Source organism: Pseudonaja textilis, chromosome 2, assembly GCF_049901715.1.
Source record: "Pseudonaja textilis isolate UNSWEBS1 chromosome 2, rPseTex1.2, whole genome shotgun sequence".
Taxonomy (NCBI): Eukaryota; Metazoa; Chordata; class Lepidosauria; order Squamata; family Elapidae; genus Pseudonaja; species Pseudonaja textilis.
In genome coordinates, this window is record NC_141991.1 from 239,330,575 (window position 1) to 239,355,869 (window position 25,295).

A 25,295-nucleotide genomic window follows, 5' to 3' on the forward strand; every position below is an offset into this window, starting at 1 on the left:
GGCTGGCCTTCACACCTGCACGCACAGCTCAATTTGAGCGAGTTGAGCTGCATACAAGGGTGTGCACACACCACCTCGCCATTCACACAAGTTGAGCTGTGTGCATGCATCCCCCATTCCAAACAGGCCATGGTCCCTGATATAGAGGAAGATATTTTAAGATAATGATGAGAAATAAAGTATATTTTTCCCATCCCAGGCTACGTATGATGGAAGAAAAATAACTCTCCAAATGAAAGAAAAATTAAAGTATGTGAGAGATCAGTAATAATATGAAAATGGATGAGCAGAGTGAATAACACAGTAGTGTTTCAACCAGTGGTGGGATTGAAAAAGTTGGTGTGGCCTGGTGGGCGCGCTTCGTGCACATGCACACACTTTACATGTGCATGTGCACCAAACACCCACTTTGCATAGGTGCAGAGGCATTTGCGCAGGCTCAGAGGTGTTCCAACTCACCTCCCACAAGCCTGCACTCTCCCGGTCACTTCAGCTGTGCCGCGCAAAGCAGCTGCGCTTCAAAAGCAGGGGATAAAGGTGAGTATGGGAGCCCAGGCGGGTGGGTGGGCCCAACAACACAGCAGTGGAGAGAGCCAGTTCGGTCTCCGCTGCTTATCGCCGCTACTGTCTCGGCAGAACCGATGCAAACCGGTAGAATAAAACCACTGGTTTCAACCAGTATTTCTTATTCAACTTTTTGTCAGCATCTGTCTAAGTCAACAATTTTCTTAGGCAATGATCTAGAATCTGCACTCATTCTGACAATAAGGAACTAAAGCTTTCAGGAACCAGCAGGATCAGTAATAAAGGGGGATGGACAGCAGTGTCTACAGGGAGGGACTCAAAAAGTTGAGAAGAGGCAGTTCTAACTGGCCCTTGAAGTCACACCCCTTTGTGTGTGCTTGTGACATTGACCTACACACAAAAGGAATGTGCTGCAATTGCTCTGCACAACTGCCCTATTGATTTTTTTTTTAACCTCCATGAATGCTATCAGTAATGGATGCTGTACTTTAATAAATCGTGTTTTATATCTTCACCAATTCTCTCAGTTTCCACCTCTGCAACGTGGCATATCTTAGGAGATCGTTCTAACCAAGAGGTTGCCAAAGTGCCGTCTATAAAACTCTTTAAATCGTAAGCATTCTTAATGACAACGTTGGCTGAATTTTCTTAAGACTCTGGGATTTTCACAGAGATTTGAAGTGAAAATTACACGTTTTTGTATTCTTGAAAAGAACAGATAAGATCTCAGAGAACGGTTTGTGAGATTTCAGCAGTCATTTTTGGCAGGGCCATTACTGATCTGAAAAAGTTGCCAAACTCTGTTTTAACATGAACTGAGATAATAAGTGAAGGACCTTAAATTGAAAAGTCATAAACCATGTGATGTATTGGTGCAGATTGTGACCTTTCTCACAGAGAGATAAAGTCCTTTCCCCCTTGAATCAGAGGTAAGGAAAAGAACCTTTGAATAAACCATGAAGGTCAATATTCATTATCACCATCCTATTGTTCAATGTACTTTCTCTGATTAATGCACTATTTGCATATCCAAACCTTCCAAGTTCTGACTAGTTCTACTTGAGAACATTTATTTTTATTTATTTATTTATTTGATTTTGATTATTTGACTTTATTTGTCAATCGCTTACAAGATAATAGGTATAAGTATAAACATGAGTAACATGAGGAAATAGGTACAAATAAATGGAGACAATAGGACAGGGACGGTAGGCACGATGGTGCACTTATGCACGCCCCTTACAGACCTCTTAGGAATGGGGTGAGGTCAATAGTGGATAGTTTAAGTTAAAGAAGTGGGGGTTAGAGGATGTAACAACAGAGTCAGGTAGTGCATTCCGGGCATTGACCACTCTGTTGCTGAAGTCGTACTTTCTGCAATCAAGGAACGGTTTACATCGAGTTTGTATCTGTTGTATGCTCTTGTAATGTTGCGGTTGAAACTGAATTAGTCGTTGACTGGTAGGACATTGTAGCAGATAATTTTAAGTCCAACTGTAGGCAGTATAGTTCATGGTTATCCAAGCCCAAAATTTCAAGCCTATAGATATAGGGTATTCTGTTGCGAGCAGAGGAGTGTAGTACTCTTCTTGTGAAATACTTCTGTGCTCGCTCAATTGTATTAATGTTCAATATACAGTGTGGATTCCAGACAGATGAGCTGTATTCGAGTATTGGTCTAGCAAAGGTTTTGTATGCTCTCGTTAGCAATTCAATATTACAGGAGGAGAAGCTTCTTAAGATTAGATTTACAACGCTTAATGCCTTTCTGGCAATGCTGTTACAGTGAGCTCTGGCACTTAGGTCATTTGATATGAGTACTCCAAGGTCCTTGACAGAGTGAGGGTCATCAACGAGGTCATATCTGCCTAGTTTGTATTTGGTGTACTGATTTTTTTACCAATGTGTAGGACAGAGCATTTGTTGGTTGAGATTTGGAGTTGCCAATTTTTTTACCATTCATTCAAACACATAATCAGGGTCGCTTTGATTTGAACATGCTCCCCAATATTTTTTCTGTCAGAAGAATAATTTGGGGTTCCAGCTCAAGCCAGGATTATGCAAGGTTAAATAAAAATGAGATCCAGACAGCTGTGAGAAATGAAAAAATATTTATTCCTAAAAGCAAAGAGTTTGTCTTTAGGGGCAGCTACAGTGACATATTTTTTATTAGGGGAGCTTGTCCTGGTGTAGAAGTGTCTACGTGTTGATTCTAGTGTAGTCATTTCCCAAAGGTGCTTTTTGAAGAGACAACTGAACTTTTTAGTTTTTCTTTGAAGACGTTTCACTTCTTATCCAAGAAGCGGAAGGGAAGGATTTATACTCCTTGTAGACAGTTGGTTGTGCTTTTACATAGTTGTTGAGGCCACCTGGAGGTTTATTTGTGTCATCAGTCACCAGAGCAGTGCAAATGGGTGTAATATATATTTCTATACTTTACATAACTTACCACATATTTCCCTAATATACATATATATATTCATATGCGTCTTTAGAAACAATTCTCATTATTTCTGTGTGGAAAGGATTGCAGTCTGAAATTTATTGTCGTATACTCTCTTTGTTACAAACTTTCAAAGCTCAGGGGATTTCATTGTCTAAGAATGTTAATCATGATTAAACTAACTAGCAGATATTTTTATGATGGCTCCTGCTGCTTTTGCAGAGTAAACATTGAACATCTGCTGCAAGAATTTACTGGGTTTTCTGCCACTGTAACATGCTGATCACATCTCACTGGGTGGCCATATTTGGAATGCCATTATAGTCCCTGTAAATAACGTGCTTATTCTTTAAAGCACAAACCACAAAATAGCTATAATTATCCTGTACTAATTATTTGGGCACTAACCGATAGTATGGCCTCTATGATAAACTGACCAAAAAACCTCAGAGGCATCCCTGCATAGAGTTCTAGAATTACACACACACACACACACACACACACACAAAAGATTTTTTTATTTAGTCAAATTCATGTAGCCGCCATCTCACAGAAGGTAATTCTGAGTGGTCTACGGTAGAACCAATTATTTACACATATTATAAAACCAATTAAAACAAATGAATTATTAAAATCAAGATTGTTGGAGGGTCAAGATCAGAATGTTGCAGAATGTTGTAGTTCAGTGGTGGGATTCAAAAAATTTTACTACCGGTTCTGGGGACATGGCTTGGTGGGCATAGCATTGCTTGTTGGGTGTTGCTTAATTGGCATGGCAGGAGAAGGTTACTGCAAAATCCCATTCCCTCCCCACCCCCCTAACCTGCTTTCCAGATCCGTTCTCCTATGCAGGGCAACCAAAGAAGACCCAACCAATCAGCTGGGACTTGGGAGGTAGTGAATAGATGGGGGCGGGGCCAGTCAGAGGTGGTATTTGCCAGTTCTCTGAACTATTCAAAATTTCCACTACTGGTTCTCCAGAACTGGTCAGAACCTGCTGAATACCACCTCTGATGTAGTTATGGCGTGGGCTCCCTGCTATCAAGGGATCTGTGGGCCTGATGGGAAAAAAACATGTTTTGAGAACTTTTGGGGAAGACATAAGAGCTAAGGCTAACCTATTCCAAAAAGGAGATGCTACTACAGCTCCCAAGTCCTGTCAGATGGAATTTTTTAGCAGATCTCTCAGCATGTCGTTCCTATTGGACCTGGTGCGATGGGTTGATGTAACTGGGGAGAGATGGCCTCTCAGATAACCAGTCCCCATGCCATGTAGGTCAAAGCCAGCATCTTGAATCGGATCCCGAAGCAAACTGGAAACCAATGTAGCTTACAGAGCAGAGGTGTAATGTATGTCCTGCTAGAGCAGGGGTGTCAAACTGCCTCTGTCAGAGAACACGGAGCTCGGGAGGGCTGTGCGCTGCGCTCCTGAACTCCATTTCAGCAGCAATGACCTCCTGCAACCTGCCATAGAAAACGGAACTCGGGAGGGCTGCATACCTGTGTTCTATTTTTGCTGGCAGAGAACAACAGGCTACCACAGGCACCCCAACACAAGTGATGTTGAGCTGGCCACACCCATCCTGGCCACACCCATCCAGCCCCCACGAGGTCAAACAAAACCCTGATGTGGCCCTCAATGAAATCGAGTTTGACACCCCTGTGCTAGAGGCACACATAATTGCCTGTGCTACAGCATTTTGCCCCCACTGTAGCTTCAAGTGCAGGCCTATGAAGAGCACATGAAGAGTTGTCCATTTGTGAGTGACCAGGGCCTGAGTAACTGTGACCAAAATCTCATGATCCAGCAACGGGCCAACTGGTGCACAAAGGCCTCACAACCACAACTGCCACCTGCTCCTCAAGCAAAAGTTGTGAATCCAAGAGAACCCCCAGGTTGTACAATGGGGTAGTGCCACTCTATCCAGAACCGAAAATGTCCCAGATTCAGGAGGCTCTAAAACCCAACGACACTCTTGCCAGAAGCCTGTTGTTCCCTATCCAAACACTCACAACCTCCATGTGCCAGGACAGGACACCAACTGTATTGCTTAAGTTGCTGTGGGGGTGGGGGAGAGGTATAGTGGAATATTATTAGTACCTCAAGTTCTATTTTAATGCAATGTAGATACTTACACAGGAGTTCAGTATGATTTGTTCTCAAGTACAGTACAGTTCAAATAGCAGTTTTCATGGTTTAAGGCATTTTGTTTTGTCCCTGTCCCAATTCTGTTATTATGCAAAAATTCTGGGTGATGCACAGTACACAAACAATTAAACACAAACACGGGAATACAAACACAATAAATCCCAAATAAAAAATATCAGTGCCAAAACACTTCATATAGTCTTTGCCGCAAATACACCAATACTGAAATGTGTCAGAAACCCAAGCAACTAAACTCCCAAGTATTGGGCCAATTCTGTTGCTGTTGGGAAAATGTCAATGGAGATTCTCAACCATCCAAGTCATGGTTATCCTTCCATTCCACACCATCCAGTCAGAGTTGAAGAAGCTTCTTGGATGAGAAGTGAAACGTCTTCAAAGGAAAACAAGAAAGTCCAGTTGCCTCTTGGAAAACCACCTTTGGGACTGCTGTTGGGAAACAGCCAGCTAGGCTGGAAAGAGGGAGTAGGTCATGCATGGGCTTTGCCTTGGCAATCCTAAAAGCAGCCCTGGTCAAAAGGGCCCAGCAGAGATTATACTACCTGAGACTTCTCAGGAAACAACAACTGAATGAAAAACTGCTGGTGACTTTCCACCGCTGCACCATAGAGAGTATCTTAACTTACTGCACCTCTGTATGGTTTGCCAATTGCACAGTGGCAGATAGGAAAGCACTCCAGAGGGTTAGCATCATTGCCCAGAAGATCATTGGTTGCCCTCTCCCCTCTTTGGAAGAGCTTTATAGTTCCCGCTGCCTTAAAAAAGTTCAAAACATTCTCAAAGATCCATCTCATCCTGGGCACCCTTTTTTTTGAACTATTACCATCTGGCGGACGGTACAGAATAACAAAAACAAGGACAAATAGGCTATCCCAGGGCAGTAACACTATTGAATTCTATTGTATAGTGCAATATTAATGCCATATCAAGAGTTTTCAATTCAATGTGTGGAGTGTGAAGGATGTGTGTTTGTGTTTATTTTCATGTTCATGATATGCACTGAAGATGGTGTTTGATTTTGTTGCACGAGGTGCAATGACAATAAAGTAAATTAAACTAAACTAAAAGGTATAAGCTGGTTCTCTCCCCACCCCGCACCCCCAAGATCCATGAAGCCTGACCTGGTTGTTCCCAGGGGAAGGCAAACAGACTGGGAAGATTCTTATAACGTAGGCAGAGTACAATAAAGTTGTTTACTCTAGCTATTTATGAGGATCTCTGATTGCTTGCACCTTACAGTTGCTCACATTTTTTGTTTTCAATTCTTAACTTTATTTGAGTTGCACAACCTTTAAGATTAAGGACATTTTAAAAACAGGGCTGTGATCCATGCAGTATGACACCTGTCTAAGTTCACTGAAAAACGTCAGCAGAAATAGAATCAAACATGACATGTTAGTTTGTAGGTTTTTTGAAATGCAACTTTCTCCTATGAGCTGTATTTTAAATAGGGTTTATTTAGATCTGGCACAAGCATCCTGGTAACCACTATATGATCATAAAGAGATCTTAAAACCCCAAATCATTGCTGCCAACTAATAATTGTCCTGGTTTTTATAGCCTAGATCTGGACCCCCTGTGAAATTTACCTATGAAGTCAGGAGCAATAAATTATACAGTGTGACAATTTTGGCTTTGGGTGAATTAGCCAAATTTTAAGGTTTTGAAAGTGAGGTTAGAGCAGCTCTGTCTTCCCACACAGAAGCTAATATACAAGAGGCAAATAATTGGTAAAAGATTGGCTTCCAAACACGTATGAATTAAAAAGGCTTAAAATGTAGCATTATATCTGGCACTGGATTAAGCAAACTTCTTACAAAATGTCAAAGGTTTAGCGTATTATAATTAATCAACGGTGCAGAATCACCATCAAAGTCCCATTGCAAACTGTCATGTGAAAATGAAGCTTAAATTATTTTCAGTCTGCATTTCTAAATCTCATTGTTTCCTAGGTCTTGCTTTCTCAGTGCAAATTGCAAGAATATATAGAATCACTGCAAAAAATTGCAAAATATGCCATAATAGAGTTTTAGCTCCCATTAATGATATCAAAATTGGGTGGACTTTCATCTTGTGGCATTGAACAAAACACATGACTATAATTTATGGATTTGCTCACCGTATTCCTTCCCCTTATCTTGGAATCTAAGTAAAATTGACTGATTATTGCTGGTCCTCAGGAAGGAGAATATACAACTATTTTAGGATCTAGGGCCACATTTTGCCTTTATTGACTGTACCACAGAAAAAATAAGCAGCTTCAGAACAAAGTCATTGTTGGGCCTAGGACAGATTAAATTGTATACATGCTAGACTAGGGCAGATTAAGCTGTACATATGTGTGTGTTTGTGTACGTGCCATACTTTGGCTGGTATGGCACAAGTTTAACCAAAGTTCAGTTTGAACCCAAGCACGCTCATATTATTCTATGCAAGCTCAGATCTCTAATACTATTCTCCACATCCTGGCAAGCAGAAATTATATACAATGTACTATCATATACTCAGGCTTCCTAATGTTATAAAACACAATCTTATACTAATACAGTTGATGTGCTTTATCTCCCCAAATGTAATGATTTTGTTCTGCCATAATAAAAATTACAGTTCAATGGCAACTTTGGGAGGAGTTGTTTCTCACAGTGTGCACACTTTTGAATGTAGATTGTACAAACGTTGTGGAGGATATTGATGGAGAGAGGGAAGACCTTGTTACCAAAGCAACCAGGAGTAAAACATTGCTTAAGCCCAGCAATGAAGGAGAAATGCAAAAACAGATCTTAGACAGAAACCTCCCTCATTCATGTTAATATAAGTAGGAAAGGAAGTAATCCATGATTAGACTCCAAAGATTCTGTTACTCTTCCTGCGGAGCTGATTTTCTAGACTGGCTTATCTAGCGGGGCTGATGTAAAATAATATATAAAATACTAGTAGGAAGCCATTCCAGTGGTAGTAATTGGGAGATCAGATAGCATTTCTCCTAGCAAATTAAAGATTGCTATTAAGGAAATGATTTTGCTGAACTAGCATGAATTTATCCTTCATCTAATTTCCCATAGTCCAGTTTAAAGAAGTAAAATGTGTAGAACACCAACTACTTAAAATGGAAAAATCTGGGCTCAGAATATGAGTATTTCAGCCATCCCTCTGTTCTGCTTCCATAATAATGCTCAGATTTTGACTTTCAAATTTCACTTCACGTTCTTTGTTCTCTTTTGGCTTTCTCTGCAGATGGTGGGCAGGGGAATGGCAGAAGTGTTCCACCACCTGTGGCCCCACAGGGGAAAAGAAGCGCACTGTCCTTTGTATCCAGACACTGGGATTGGATGAGCAGGCTCTGCCAGTGGAGGAATGCCAACATCTGCTCAAACCAAAGACACGCCTTTCGTGTAATAGGGACGTCTTGTGTCCATCCGACTGGACTGTAAGCAATTGGACTGAGGTAAATTTGTAAATCAGCTTGGCTCATAAGAATTTGAGGCAGCTTAGAGTCGGCATTAGCTTTCATCTTTGGCTTGGAATAAGCAAGAGATGTATATTTAGACCATTCTTTTCTCTAGGTCTGTGAGAAGAGCTATTTTCCTATTGTATGTTTGGTGTATTAAGGTTATTTTGCATTCTATCCTAGTTCAGGAAAAATTGGGCTTTGAATCCTGCCAGCTACTTGAAAACACTGGAACTGCTGATTCTGAAACCAGTATATCTGAATTCCCATGGCCTTTAAGATAAATTAAGCAAGTAATAAATAATATTTTAGCAATCAGGATGATCACCTGATTGCTTCTTCATCTTGAAAGTATAAGGATGTGCAACCTATACTTAGCACAATTAAACAAAAACAGAATTAAATCTCAACTCTCTAGTAAGAATTTTGAAAGAAGGAAATTCCAGCCATGTCTATGATGTCCTCCCACAAATACTAAATGTGCCTCCAGTCCTGTCGTTTAAATTTGGTCATTCTTGATTTTAAAAGGTTGGCCTAATAAGACAATTAGTCCTTTAATTCTTCTTTCTCCATCTGTCATGTGCTAATTCAGACTTCCCCAACATGGATGGACACAGGTGAGGATTCTAAGATTTGAAGTCATGTATCTAAAGCAACCCTCAGGCCGCGGTCCACTAGTGGGCCTTGATCCCTTCAGAACCAGGCCGAGGAAGTAATGAGTGATTGCACACACATGTGCCTCCTCACTTGCACAAGCAGTGGGCAAGCACATGCGTGCACGTTCCATTTGCGTGAAACCATCTCCTCTCCCCCTCACCCCCCCCCCCCCAGGCAGGTCTGCAAATCCAGAAAGGTTGGGGACTCTTGATCTAAAGAACATCTAAACTAAGAATAGCTAGGGGCTAATGTTTCAGAGGAGAAAGGACTGATTAGTGTTGGTGCTCCTGACTTTGTTATTTCTATCAAACAAGAAAAAGCTGTGACGTATTTCTGGTAGTACTTGGTGTATTTGTTATTTCCATGTCCAGTGAAGTCATGGGCAAATTGAGAGATCCTCAGCCTTTGCATCTTATGAATTATGAGGAAGGAGGCCATTTTGTCACAGATACTCAATTACATATTTCAAAACTCCCCTACTATAAAGCAACCATCCTCAGTGTGCTCGGTATGTTGGATTTCAGTTTTCAGAATCTTTCAGGCAACATTGTTATTTCATCTCCTAGGATGTTGGTTGTCCAAAATATATGGAGCATATCAGATTGAAAAAGGCCGCTCTGAAACAGGTGTGGGCAAACAACCACCTTCTGGAAAGTTTTGGTTTTGGTTCTGTTTTTTTGTTCCAGAAGTCTCCTGTCAGAGCCAAACACAAAGTAGTGGTTCACAGGCTAGGCTATAACTTATAAGTTATGGAGACCTTAGTGCTCTCTGAGCTTGGTTATTTGGAGATTTTTGATCATCCAACTAGGTAACATCATCAGCACACTGATGCATTGAACAATATGCAACCCTGAGCTACATATATTCTCTTAAAAGTTATGTAACAGATGAATCTTCAACCACATACTTAGTCCAAGAATTTATTTTAAGTTCCAGAATTGAAAGCACAATCATTTCATACTAAAATTAACTTGTGATTTCTTCCTACAATTTCCATTTGAAGTGAGGGGTAGTTAAAAAAAATTGCAGGCAGTCCCTGGGTAAAGAACAGTGGTGAGATTCAATTTTTTTACTACTGGTTCTGTGGGCGTGGCTTGGTGGGCATGGCAGCAGAAGGATACTGTAAAATCTCCAGTCAGAGGTGGTCTTTGCCGGTTCTCCGAACTACTCAAAATTTCCGTTACTTGTTCTCAAGAACTGGTCAGAATCTGCTGAATACCACCTCTGGTTAAAAACAAATTCAGTTCCCTAAACTTTGTCTTTAACTTAATTTTATATGTAAGTTGAAACTCATAGAGTACATATTAACAGACTGTCTATTATTAAAAATGGGGTGTAGTATTTTCTCTTCCTCAAACTGCTGAACCATTGAAGCTGTACAATGATTTCATAAACTGCTGAAAACAGGTTGTATATTAAGAATTCGTGACTTCAGTGGTTCATAAAAATATTGTAGAGTTTCAGTGGTTCATCAACTCAAGGAAGGACAATGCTATCTACCATTTTTAGTAATAGGCAGCTCATTTGTTATGTATGAATTATCTGTAAATTGAATATTCTTAAGCTAGGGGATTGCCTATGCTAATAAAAAAACCCTAAGAATTGGAAATCCCATTAATTAAGGATAAAAGCAGAAAAAGAAGGGAGACTGGCAGATTGTGCCTTTGGTATATGTATTTCTAATGTCTTTTGAATAAAGATATAATCAAGTGCATTTATAGCCAAATATGAGAAAATTATATTCAAAAATGCTCACTTTATTAGGAGGATGAATAATTTCTTTTAAGTGTAGAGTTTCATGCAGATTTTAAAAAACAAAAAAATAATCTAGATTATAAGAATAAAGCAGATTTAGCAATGACTATGCATTGAATTGGCTTATCTCTCCCAATAAAAACAAATATTCCTCCTGCTTTAAAAATTCATTTCTAAAAAGAATTTGCAGTTCTTTAATTAAAAAATGCTTAAAGGTTTGCTGCCTCCTGTTATTAAAAAATCCTCTTCCAATTTAGTTATTATTAATGGGGCAGAAGAATACCTTTTAACTCGCACAGCTTCAAGCTGCTTTCTCTTCCTTGTATAATAAATTAAATGAAACGTAAGATTGGATATAATTTCATTAATATTCTTCTGCTGATTGATTTTATACAATTCATCAAGTCTTTTCTGATTTCTGAGCAAATGAAAACCTGAGATCTGGAACAAGTGAATTAAATGTTATTTTCAGCTAATAGCATTGATAAAACATTACATCTAAAGTAATTATCTTGTGCATCAGTAGAGCATACTCCTTGGGAAGCACTTCCAGATGCGGCTCCATCATTTAATATCTGCTTAACATGGAGTGTAACTTGGCTGATCATCTGTGTATCATGTGCAGCAACGCCTAATAGACTTCCAAACTCAATAGCTGCTGACATATCAGAAGGATTTTACTATATGTACCATACTTTCTTCCCAGCATGTCAAAGTTAAGCATTATTTCAAAGTATCCTGGGCAAAGCCAGGTGTCAATTAAATTAGGGATTTCAGGAAGGTTCAAATGGCTTCTTTAGCTATTTAGGTAGCTTAGGTACTAATATCATTAGGTACTAACATGTTGGTACTAACAGCACTCTATAAAGCCTTAGTAAGACAACACCTAGAGTACTGCATCCAATTTTGGTCACTACACTATAAAAAAGATGTTGAGACTCTAGACAAAGTGCAGAGAATCATTAGGGGACTGGAGGGTAAAACATATGAAGAACAGTTACAAGAACTGGGCATGGCTAGTCTAGTGAAGAGAAGGAACAGGGGAGATATGATAGCAGTGTTCCAATATTTGAGGGGCTGCCATAGAGAGGAAGAGGTCAAGCTATTTTCCAAAGCACCCAAAGGCTAGACAAAGAATAATGGATGAAAACTGAACAAGGAGAGATTCAATCTAGAAAAAGGAGAATTTTTCTGACAGAGCAATCAACCAATGGAACAGCTTGCCTTCAGAAGTTGTGGGAGCTTCATCACTGGAGGCTTTCAGGAAGAGATTGGACTGCCATTTGTCGGAAATGGTGTAGGGTCTCCTGCTTGGATGGGAACTGGACTAGATGGCCTACAAGGTCCCTTCCAACTCTATTAATTTAATCTAATCCAGAGCTAGGTTCACACATTGCATTTAAAAAGCAAGTTATTTTATTTGGCTCACTGGAGATGGAGGGGATAAGACATCTAAATGTGGTTTATTTTGCAGTGTACAGTTACCTGTGGTGGAGGAGTACGCACTCGTTATGTCACTTGTACCAAAAACAATGGAGAACCATGTGATGTTTCAAAGAAACCCCATTCTAAAGCTCTGTGTGGTTTACAGCAATGCCTATCCACTCAAAGATTGCTGATGACTCATTTCAAGTTCCATAATGGAAAGATTATTAGAAGAATAGGGGCTATTCCCAGAAGAGGCCCTTCAAAAAAATTGGCCACCCCAGAACCATTGCCAAGAATCCATTCAACAATAATGCCCAGGCTCAGAAACATTACTTTGATACCCACTTCCATCAGCCTTGTAAATTCTTCTTCAAATGAAGACTTGGAAGTAAAAAACTTTCAAAACAATTCCATTGACTCAAGCATACCCAGTGACTACTCCTATGTAACTAGTGCCAACGTGGCATTGCAAAACATCACTCATGGACCTCTCGTAACCACTTGGAACATATCTTCAGAAGATAGCCCCATAAACATAAACAAGGATTCCTTTACCATTGACCCCATGTACAATCCAAAGACTAATTATTTAATGGAAGCAAATGACACAAACAGTACTGAGCAAGAAATAAAAGACTACATCCAGACTGAAAGACCAACAGAGAGTTTCCTTACCTTCACTACAAGCAAGATCTCAAGAACCTCATCTACCGATCATCAGCCTGATAATCCCAACCAATTTTCTGTTACCCCCACAAGAGGAATTGAGGTTTCATCGACAACAACAGCTCTCAAAGGCCTTCATGTACAAATAAATCCGCCTGTGACATCAGATCCCATTACAGAACAACCAACACTAGAGAATACATTAGAAGAAAAATCTGCAAATACAACCCCATCAAAGTCCTCTTTCAGTGAAACATCCCCTTGGACGACAGAAAGTCCATTTGTGCGAGACCCCACTATGCCAAAGAATAGTGAGAATGTTTTCAAAACAAGGTTACTAAATGAGTCTGATTCAGAAAATTCCAGAAACCTGCATACTAATGCCTACTGGTTGGTGGGAAACTGGACGGAGGTAAGTATTCCCCTCATCTTATGTTGTTTACAACTGTCGATGCAATATGGAAAAAGCAAAGCAAACAAATGTCCATTTTTGCTATTTGGATTATCAAAGGTTTATTTATTTATCAAGGTTAGAGACTACCCATTTTGCTCACAGAGCAAATCTGTGTGCAATGTTTTGCATTTAAACGCGGGAAACTACTTGTTAAGTAACAAATTATAACACTGGGAATTTCCGGGATGCTGTCACAAAGATTGATTATTTCCTATTTTGCACTTCACTGCAAATGTGTCTAATTAATTAATAAAGCAGCATGGACAATTTCAGGGCAATTGAATAATGCTGCACAGCTGTTGCTTATCTCTTTGAGGCTTTAGAAAAACAGACTCAGAACTTAGACTTAGATTTAGAATAACTTCATTGTCACTTTCAATGTACACTAATAGGCATATATTAAAATGAAATTCCATTGCATACAGCTCTCAAAGGGTCTCCACCTCCAATATACACTACATGAACATGATAGATAGATAGATAGATAGATAGATAGATAGATAGATAGATAGATAGATAGATAGATAGATAATTATGCATATACCTATATACCTACATATATGACACAGAGAAACAACACAGTCTAGTTTGGATGTATACATGTACATGGCGAGAAAAACGAATCTTGTGAGCTTACCAGAGGGATAGCATAGGGAACAAAGCTGTTACAGAATTTGGTAGTCCTGCTAGAAATACTTTGAAACCTCCTCCCAGAGGGGAGCAATAGAAACAGACCGTGAAGTGAGTGTGTAGGGTCTCTAACAATGCTTAGAGCTTTAAGCACATAGTGCTTATAAGCAGTATCCTGAATAACAGGAAGTGAGCTTCCTATAAACTTTTCAGCTGTCCTTACTGCTCTCTGTAGGGACTTTCTATCTGAGGCATTTCTACCATCAAATCAAACAGTAAGGCAGTTTGTTAAACACTCTCAATCATGCCTTTATAAAAAGTGGCCAGGACACAGGGAGAAAGATGTGCTCTCCTCATCCAACACAGGAAATACAGATGCTGGCTTGCACACTTCACTAAGGATGATGTGTGGAGAGACCAGTTCTGATTGTTAGTTACCTGGACTGCACTCCTAGATACTTAATACTGTTGGCCACCTCTGCAGCTGTATCCTTGATACCGAGTGGAGTATCAGAACAGAAGCAACCTCCTAACTATATTTGTTAAGGCAAAGTACCAAAAGTACCACATTTGATTCTTTGAGACTAACTGCCTCAGACTTCAACATAGACTTCAGCTGGGATGCTTCAACTTTATTTCAAATCAAATGAATATTTCCTTCCAAGTTTTTATTCAAGCTAGAAATAAATTAAGCTGAATTTTCACGGAGTAGCATATTTAGCCTAGCTTTAATGGAAGCAAAAGCATTCTTGAGAAAATTGCTTGGAGGTAGACAGTCTCATAATACATTTGGCAAGATGAAACGTGTTCATTTTGTATTAATTCAAATGAAGATTGTCCTTTTATATCACCTGTCACTCAATAACTACTTCTTAATTTACCTCAACAGTACTTGGAATGAGAATTGCCAGACTTATAAACTGATTTCCTCCGAGGAAAGGACATTTGAGATCACATTGCTAATATGGAAAAAGCAAAGAAAACAAATGTCCATTTTTTGCTTTTTTTGATTATGCAAAGGCTTTTGTATTTGTAGACATCCACAATTTGTGGATAGTGCGTAAGAATCACAGGTGTTTCAGACCTGAAAAAGACTACACTAAGGTTGTATATGGAGATTCTCAGTCATCCAGGTCATGGTTGTCCCAAAGGTGCTTTTTCAAGAGGCAACTGGATTTTCTGGTTTTTCTTGGAAGATGTTTTGCTTCTAATCCAAGAAGCTTCTTTAGACCTGAAGAAGCTGAAGAAGCTTCTTGGATGAGAAGTGAAACGTCTTCAAAGAAAAACCAGAAAGTCCAGTTGCCTCTTGAAAAAGCACCTTTGGGACTAAGGTTGGGTAGTGATCCCTTACTTATTTAATTAAGAAGATTCAACCTATAGGTACAACCTATTCTCCAAAGCACCTGAAGGCAGAACAATGAATAGAAACTAATCAAGGAGAGAACCAATCTAGCACCAAGGAGACATTTCCTGACAGTTAGAACAGTTAGTCAATGGAATGAGTTGCCTCCAGAAGTTGCAGTGCTCCATCACTGGAAGTTTTCAAGAAGAGACCGGACAGCCATTTGTCTGAAATAGTATAGGCCTTCTTGATTAATCAAAGGGATAGACTAGAAAATCTTTTCTTGAAGACTTCCAATGATGGAGAACACATAATACCAGGAGGCAAACTGTGCTATTGATTTTTAATGTCAAGAGATTACTGTAAAAAAAAAATCATTAGAAAGCCTTGTCTCATTTCCTTCTCCTGCACCCTTAAGAAATGGCAGCATTATTTCTCTCCAATTTTCCAGTGTTCTACCACATGTGGTATTGGGGCCTTTTGGAGACCAGTAGAATGCAACACCAAGAATGAGTCTGACTGCCAGCATATCAAAAAACCCGATCCAGCCAGAAGATGCTACCTTCGGCCATGTGCTCAGTGGAGAATAGGCAATTGGAGCAAGGTAATAAAAGCTGTCCCAGTGTGATTTTTACCTATTATTTATTGTGAACTTCTGCTTTTGGGAAGCCAAAAGAGTTTGTTTTCTGACTGTCAGTAAAACCATTTACTCTTTTCCATAACTAAGTAATGGGAGGAATGCATTTTATTCCCAATGTATCCCTGAAATGTATAATTTCTCTTACCCTAAAGTTTCCTAGTTTCCCTAAACAAGGTAACTGCCACTGGTAAGATTTAAAATTTAAATTTAATGACCATTTAAATTGAAAACATTGAAAATCAGAATAGTTATACATTTTCAAAGCTAATTTTGAGACAGATCTTTTTCCAAAGAGCATCCCCTATTCATCTTGGCTGTTATTATTTTTCTTACCAACTGAGACACTTCAAAATTAAACATTTCATTAGTTACATTTCAATTGTTCCCCACATATTATTGTTCCAGGCTCTTATCAAAAGTAGACCCTAGGAATAATGACATTTGTGAACATAACTCTTTTTAGAATTTCCACAGAAATCACAATGTTCAACTTGAAGCAGTTATAGATGGGAGGGTAGAGTTTCTGTTCTTCAAGACTTCAACTGAATCCGGTATACCTTGTTTTAAACAACTCCAATTGCAACCACATACTTCTCACCTTTTCCTCCCTGACAGAATACAGTGCAGTCTTGAATGGCACTATTGAGCTAAGTGGCTCAAGTTTTAAATTGCCAGGGTTTTTTCATCTAGCTTCTTGGAAAACATCCATAAGCCAGCTGTCTTGCTTCCCATTATTTCAGACCTGAGCTGCAAAAATCCAGTTAGTCATGAGATGATTCCAAAGAGCTAAGGTTCTGTTTCCTTTTGCTGCCATCAATCGATTGCCTAGATTTTTGTAACCCAGATTTGGTGGCCCTAATTGGGGTCTATCCAACTATACTCTCTTGGCCAATAGGCGGACTGAATTCCTTTCTTCATATTTAGAAAGCTGGCAGATTTTTTTTGCCCTTTTATCTAGGTTGTTATTATAGTGTTGTAGCACCTGCTTTGGTGCCTTGGTCCATGTGAAGTTTTGATGCCCTGAGGCATCAAAGCGACAGACCTCTTGCCAGTCCAAATACTTTGCTTTTTTTTTTTTTGTAAATTTTATTTGAGTTTTCACAAAAAGGAAAAAAATACAAATAAAACATCTTTTTTGAAAGTAGTGTAATCCCAGGTTACATTTCTTCGTACAGACACAAATTCAGGTTCATGCTCATTTTTATATTCTATTCCATATCTTATTACTATTTTGCATTTTCTGCATAGCTTCTCCCCTCTTTTAATTTTCTCAATTTTATTTTAATTATCTCATCTCAATTCAAATCATTGTATTTATATTTTTTGTCTGTCCTGTTTCAATTACCTATTATCTTTTCTCATGAAACAAAATTTCTCCTGTAGTTACTGATTGGAGTATGACGCCTTTATATCTTTTCCCTAAAGTTGTAACATTCAATATTCAATATAATACATAACTTCCATTCGGATTCTACTTGGTGCATTCTTAAAATACACACTGTATTATACACACACACACACACACACACACACACACACGCACACACACCCGGTCAGCCAAAACTTTCACTTCTTATCTTCCTCCTGCACATTCTTTTCTGGTCGAGTTCTTCTTTGTGGTGGCCATTTCTGACCACCGCTACAACCGCCTTTGGGAAAGGGAGTAATGGCCAGCTGAGGAGGAGAGATGCTGCTCTCCTCGGCCCTCCTGGTGGTCTCCCCCCTCTTCACCACCTCTACGGGGTGTCTTAGCCCCGAAACCAGCCAGCTCAGGGCGCTCCAGCGGCAAGCCCAGACAGGAACCACGCATGATCGCGGATTTCTGTCTGTCGCCGAAGCCCTTCAAACCGGAAGTCTCCAAATACTTTGCTTTGAAGCAGGTGTATCCAACCTTGGCAACCTTAAGACTTGTGGACTTCCATTCCCAGAATTCTACAGCCAGCTATGATGGCTGGGGAATTCTGGGGGTTGAAGTTCACAAAAAGTTGCCAAGGCTGGACACACCTGCTCTAAAGGGTCCTTGCTCCAACCAAGATATTGTGGTAAGATAACATGGTGGCCAGGTTAGGTCTTTGGCAATGCCTCACAAGTGTCTGCAGTCAGTAATGGGCTGGATAAAAAATAACAACTTGAAATTGTAGACAAGATATAGGTGCTTATTATTAGGAACATAAAGGAGGTATGTCTGCCTGTTCTGAATCTGGGATAATATTTTCCCAGAAGGAGCAGATATTCCATTTGGGCCATGTTTTTGGACTTGAATCTCTGTTTTTCTCTCCTTCCAAGATTATGGCTAATGCCAGAATGGCATTTCATCAACTTTGATTGATATGACAACTGTATGTCTTCCTGGAAAATAAATATTTTAAAATTATGCTTTGTAATAATCTTCAGGGTCTACTGTGGTAACGCACTCTTCTTGGGGGGGAAATGTCAGCTCGTAGAACATAAGCTGACCACATTTTGTCTGTGCTTCAAGCACTGCCAATTCATTTATCTGCAAAATACAAAGAAATCATTATCTTTAAAGCTCTACATGACTTAAAGGTTATTTGAGGGAATGCTGGGTTTTTTATGAAAATCCATGCCCAGTTCAGGAAATCTGCCCACAGTTGTTGCAAGAGGCAATTTTTTTGGAAATTTGCTGCTCCGGCTCTTTAGCACTCTTTAGCGCTGGATAGAAGGACATCTTTTTTTGGCTTGTTTTTAAAGCCTCAAAGTATATCTTTTCAAATCAGCATCTTGAGCCTCGTGTAGATGTTCTAGTCATTTCTTTCCCTTTAGAGCTATTCAAACGTTTTTAGAGTTTGTTGCAGAAAATCAAATCCAGAAAGCACACAGAGATAACTGATTCAGTAGGATTCATTAACTTCTTTATGTACATAATAACACATGAAGTAAATTTACAATACCAACAACAGATTCTTCCAACTTGGTAGAGAAGAGAGATTGTAAGTAAGTTCTTAGTTTCAGTTCAGCAGACAAACAAGTCCAGACTAGTTTTAGTTTTAGAGCTGAGCCATGCCCAGACTCCTTCCTTTAGTTTCTATTTCCAAAACAGGCTGACCTAGTTTCCATGCCTCTTCATTGGTTGACCTTGTTACCATGTCTCTGCCAGTTCATGAATATTCTGATGAACATCCCTTTTAAAGGAGTTCAAAAATGGTTCCTCTCTGTCTGGACCTGGACAGCAAGAGAAATCCTATGGACCCCCTATTTTTGTGTGGCATCACACCCAGAGGTGGTATTCAGCAAGTTCTGACCAATTCTGGAGAACTGGTAGCGGAAATTTTGAGTAGTTCAGAGAACCGGCAAATACCACCTCTGACTGGCCCTGCCTCCCTCTATTCTCTGCCTCCCGAGTCCCAGCTGATCGGCTGGGTCTTCTTTTGTTGTCCTGCACAAGAGAACGGAGCAGGTTAGTGGGGTGGGGAGGGAATGGGGATTTTGCAGTAACCTTCCCCTGCCATGCCATGCTCACCAAGCCACACCCACAAAACCAGTAGTAAAAATTTTTGAATCCCACCACTGATCACTCTAATTGCCCAGTGCTTTCAAAAATAAATGCCTCTCAGGGATCTTTGAAGCTACAGAGGCTACCTTCTTGCTGCTGTTCCCTACACAGTGCTCCTCCAGCTGTGGAGGAGGTTTCAAGTCCCGCGATGCGCACTGCATTGATGTACGAGAAAAGAGACTCCTGAGGCCATTCCACTGCCAGGTCGTACAAAGCCAGCCAGTACTGAACACGAGCTGTAACATGGATCCGTGCTTCGTATGGCACACAGAGTCCTGGAATGAGGTACAATGCATCACTCTCCGATTAATTAACTAATTAATCACCTGCATGTCATCCTGGTGGAGCCACAACATTCTCAAACTGAACAGAACTTAGAGCAGCCTTCCCCATTGTCAGCCCAACAAGGTAAACTAGATTAAGAAACAATATTATACGGGACTATTTTTATTGTAACAGCTGTACTAACAGAATCTTGCAAATTTTAATGTGCTTCCCCGTCCATGGTATTATTTTCATAAGGAGGGGCTTGTCTGAGACATTTTCTCAAGTTACATTCTTGGACTGGGTTCAAGCTTCTCTTATCTGACCATTACCAAAAATGCAGTATTCATGCCTTGTGTTTAAAATTTGTTCAGCATCGTTGGTTGAATTAGGTGGATTGGCCTATCTATCACATTATGCATCAACCCCACTTTAGAGACTGCAGTGACCATGTTCATGAGACAAAACATTAAAATAGAGTAGAGTAGAGTAGAGTAGAGTAGAGTAGAGTAGAGTAGAGTAGAGTAGAGTAGGTCACTTTTTTCAGTGCTGTTGTAACTTCGAACAGTCAGTGAATGAAATATTGTAAGTCAAGGACTACCTGTATGTGCAATTCCTTCCAACCACTACTTTTGCCCTCTTACCTGTAGTGGCACAGTGGTTAGAATGCAGTACTGCAGGCTACTGCCTGCCGACTGCCAGCAACTTGGCAGTTCGAATCTCACCAGGCTCAAGGTTGACTCAGCCTAACCTCCTTCTGAGGTAGGCAAAATGAGGACCCAGATTGCTGGAGGGCCATAGGCTGACTCTGTAAACCGCTTAGAGAGAGCTGTAAAGCACTGTGAAGTGGTATATAAGCCTGAGTACTACTGTTACTGCTACCTCTGCAGCAGGTTGTTGTGGGTCCTCTTGTTGGTCTCAGGGGCTAAAGAGGGTCAGGCAGGAGGAAGAGAGTGATGCCTTCAAGTAGGGCAATGCAGTTGAAAGCCTGACATCCTAGCTAGTGTCCTGTGGCCCTCCCCTAGTCTTTCCTTTCAGCTAATCTGATAGGATAGTGGCAACACCAAGAGCATCTTGGTTTCAAGAGGGGAGGGGAAGAAATCACAGGAGCGGAAATGATATAGGATTTCCTGCTAATAACTTCCTGGTCCAGAGCTGCAGGGTTTTCCAAAGGAAAGTGTCAACTGAGCCAATAGCTAGCTTGCAAAGCTTTCCCCAAACCCCACGGCATTGTGAGAACAGAGGGCATGGTGCTGATTCCCAACCAATGCAGCCTTTGTGCTTGGAATGTGTGCTTTGTCATTCAAAATGTCTTCCAGTGCTCAGCTTCATGTGGAGGGGGTACTCGGAAAAGATCCGTGCAATGTATCAGCGTGGAGGACCACGCAACCAAGGAGGACAACTGGTGCCAGCAAGAGACCAAGCCTCTGGATTCTCAGAAATGCAGCCTACAAAAATGTGTGAAAAATACTGGTGAGTGTATGCCAGCCAAGATCTCTCTAAGAAAACCATATTGGGTTCAAAATTGCAGGCCGTTCTATATTACAAGCTGGTTCATTGGAGGCCTTCCGGCGTTGCTCATTCCAAAGAGCAAATAGTTTCATTTATTGATATATATTTTTGGATTAATCTCTGACTTTAAGGATGGAAAAGAATCGCAAGGAAAGGTTATTGGTATATGTCATTTTCATATATTTGTATGTATTTGTATTTCTAAACACTGGCTGCATCCATAGAACCTGGTTATCTACGGCAATAGGATAATAAGGTAAAAGTTATAATGGACAAAGATAGATTTAGGAAAATAGGCAAATGTACAGATCAGATTTATGTAAAAGTATGTATACTGTCACAGAAGTGTTGTTATTAATGGAAATGATGATGTTTATAAGAAAAATTGTATAATAAAAAGTATTTTTTTTTAAAGAGATAGACATTTATAGATAAAATTAGAATAGAAGTAGTTGTAAATGAGAAGACATAGGAAGACAGTAAAATAAGATAGGTAGGAAAACAGAAACAAGCACAGAGTAAGCATAGATTTAAAAGAAAGAAATAGGAATTTAAATTGTACAATAAAACCATTTTGTGGGGAAAAAAACCTTAAAAAATGAAGGAAAAAAGAGAACCTGGTTATCTAGGCCATGGAAATAACCCATTGTCTAAGTTCACATTATATATTAGATCATAAATTAGCCAAATTGGATCGGTTTTCATAACACAGTGATAGCTCCCCTCAACTTTAATTGGAATTAACCAAATTTAAATATTGTGGTATATTCACTAGTTCTGAACTATTTGAGACACAACACCAGTAGTCATGTTATCATGAAGTAGATGCTTCACAACAAATTTAGCATAAAATGAGCTATTGTAAATGTATTTGCACTCATTTGGGCTGAATAGGTGCATCACAAACTTCCTAGAATTACAAATTCGGAAGGAGGGTGATATTCTAATGTACACATTGATTAATCCAGGAAGCAGCATCAGATTTCCACAAAGAAAAATTTCATTAGACATATGTGTGTGTGTGTGTGTGTGTGTGTGTGTGTGTGTGTGTGTGTGTGTGTGTATCTCTTTCCCAAACAGCCTGAGACCACTACAGGAGCTGTTTTTATTATAATAAAATGGGTCATAAGTTCATGGCAAACACTAATCAAGAGTAAAGCTATCTAATGAAATACATGCTATTACAATGCATTGCAACAAAAAGAGACTTCAGTTTTCATTTTTTCACATCTCTCCACTTGTCATCCTCCAAATCAGAATTCCAATTTTCCCACATCCAGCTGGCCTGAGATATGTTGTTCCTTGTGTTGAACAAGATTGCCTCACATATCCTGTCATTCCATCTTCAGAAGCTGGATGGACCAACAGATAGTTTGTCTACGCTAAGCATTGTCAACTACAGGTAGTCCTCGACTTATGACCAAAATTACGCCCAAAATTAATGTTGCTAAGTGACACAGTCCACTGAATTTTTCCCCATACTATAACCTTTATTGCCACAGTTGTTAAGTGAAGCACTTCAGTTGTTAAATTAGTAACATGGTTATTATGTGAATCTGGCTTCCCCATTGACTTTTCTCATCATAAGATTGCAAAAAATGATCACATGACCCTGGAACAAGTGGGACACTGCAACTTCCAAACATCTAAATTTTGATCACATGACCCTGGGGATGCTGCAATGGTCGTAAGTGTGAAAAAATTGTCATAAATCCCTTTTTTCAGTGCCATTGTAACATTGAACAATCACTAAATGAACTGTTGTAAGTTGAGAACTACCTGTTTATTGTCACAGATGCAGGATTGGTACAGACTAGAGAATGGTTGTATACACATTAATTCCAGCTAGAAAAAGTCTTTTATTACAAACATTTATCACGAAAGATTACCTGTCATTTTTTATTTATAACCATTTAATTTATCCTAATCCTCCTATTTCTGTCTTAATCTTTGCTTATGCATCTCTATTCTTCTGTCCTTCCTCTAACCTTTTCTAGGTTCTAACTATCTGGCTCTTGATCTTTACTTTCTATTTATCGCTGGGTGTTTTTCATTTTCACTCTGATATTTTGTCTTATCTTAACTCTGTTGCATGAAACAGTACCGGTAGTAAATTCTCTTTGTGCTCATACATGTTTTCAGGCTCAACCTGCAGCAAGGACCGGCTATCCCTGAACTTCTGCGAGAGGGTACGAGATATTGGCAAATGTTCTGCACCCTCAGTGAGGATTCAGTGCTGTCAAACGTGCAAAAGATCCTTGGCTGTCAATGAAATGAAGCGTGGGAATTAACCAAATCCAAATCGTTACCCAAATAAAAATTAAACTTGCTAAGATGGACTTTGGAAATTAAAAAAAATCTTCTACAATTTCCAGCATGCTCTATGGACTTCTAATTGAAACCTTCCCAGAGGCAAAGCGGCCTTTTCAAACATTGAACTCATTATTTTTGTATGTTCTACATATTATCCTTAATTTTTTTGTACCTGTTGGCAGTCCCTTTAATTTCATTTTCCTTCTCTGAGCCGTTCCCGGCTTGATCTTTCTGGCCCAGTTTAAATAAGGTTTTCTTGCTTTAATCACCAGCTTTTATAGTGATTCAGCAAGATAGTTCTATTGGAAATAGAAAAAGATTTTGATATATCCAAGTATGCATCTTATTCTGCATTAAAACAGTCATCATGAGTCAGGGGCTCATTAATGTGCAAGTTATCATCATCATCCATTGACTTAAACATCCCTTTTTCAAAAATGGTCATTTCTGAAGCTACAGTTGTAGAACCTGAGGCTTTCCAGATATTTTTTTTATTTATTTCAGCCAGCATGGCTTATACTAAAAAAAAATTGATGGGAGGTTTTCAGACAACATTTTCCCTTCCTAGGATTCTTCTTCTGAAATTCTATATGTGAAGAATTGTTAAAGTTGCCATGTTTGTGTGTAACAGTTTTATACCTCTAACTGAATTAATCAATTCAATCTTCAATATGGTGCTATTATACCATGATGCTGTCATGCCCCTGTTGGAATCTGATTCCAAGGGGGAGGCCGAGCAGCTGACAGGGAGTGGGAGTGTGGCTCTGGTGGCTGTGGAAGAAACTGTGGAAGGGCAGTGTCTGGCTGGACAGAGCAGGGGAGAGGTAGAGCAAGGCAGAGGGAATTCAGAGGAAGATCCAGGCCGACCCCCTCTTCATGTTAGAATGGAGAAGGGAGCAATGTCAGTTGCATGGCTTACAGGGGAGGAAAGGGTCCTGATTCCCTTCGTTAGCTGCATCCGGGAACACAGTGTTTAAAAAGGGAGATTGCACACAGCAACTTGTTGGAAACAAATTGTGAGTTATCTTTTATTGTAGAGGCTTACCTGGCATCTTCCCAACTGTGTGTGTTTTGTTGGCCTTTAAAGTCTGCAATTTCTTATCCTGCCCTGTCTAGTTAATTGCTGCAGCTTGATTTGTATGGATTTTTATTTACAGTTTACATGTACTTTGTTTTTGGACTGAATTTCCTCCACTTACAGTTTGTTTTGGGGAGAGTTTTTTTTCCAGCCGAAGTTAACTGGACATTGGGGGCAAAGTTGGAGGTATTAAAGGGACTTTTCTTACTTATGTGACTGTGTTGCCTTTGTGCCAAGCCTCAGGTAATTACAGGTGCTAAAACCTATATGGCATCTAAAGCATTCTTTTTTTACAGCTGGGTTCAAAGAAGGTACTAAGCCAATGCCAAGTAAATAATATTCATTGCAATGGATGAATTCAACCATCACCATTTATAATCCATGGGTTTTGGGCTTAGCATATCAACCCAGCTGATTGTGATACAGTGAGGGGAAAAAAAGGTTAAATAAATCATAGCT

The 25,295-nt window shown here is 39.6% G+C and overlaps 1 protein-coding gene across 1 annotated transcript in view; it reads left to right on the top strand.

Annotated features, from left to right (window-relative positions):
• The window catches only part of ADAMTS12 (ADAM metallopeptidase with thrombospondin type 1 motif 12), a 164,471-nt gene extending 139,428 nt beyond the window's left edge, over positions 1 to 25,043 (top strand). Inside the window, exons 18-23 of the mRNA XM_087927399.1 lie at positions 8,370 to 8,580; positions 12,470 to 13,501; positions 15,967 to 16,119; positions 19,781 to 19,954; positions 21,253 to 21,406; positions 23,588 to 25,043. Coding sequence (XP_087783525.1) covers positions 8,370 to 8,580; positions 12,470 to 13,501; positions 15,967 to 16,119; positions 19,781 to 19,954; positions 21,253 to 21,406; positions 23,588 to 23,736 — 1,873 coding nt within the window. The 3' untranslated portion in view covers positions 23,737 to 25,043. The remainder of the gene's footprint in view (positions 1 to 8,369; positions 8,581 to 12,469; positions 13,502 to 15,966; positions 16,120 to 19,780; positions 19,955 to 21,252; positions 21,407 to 23,587) is intronic.
• The last annotated feature ends 252 nt before the right edge of the window (positions 25,044 to 25,295 follow it).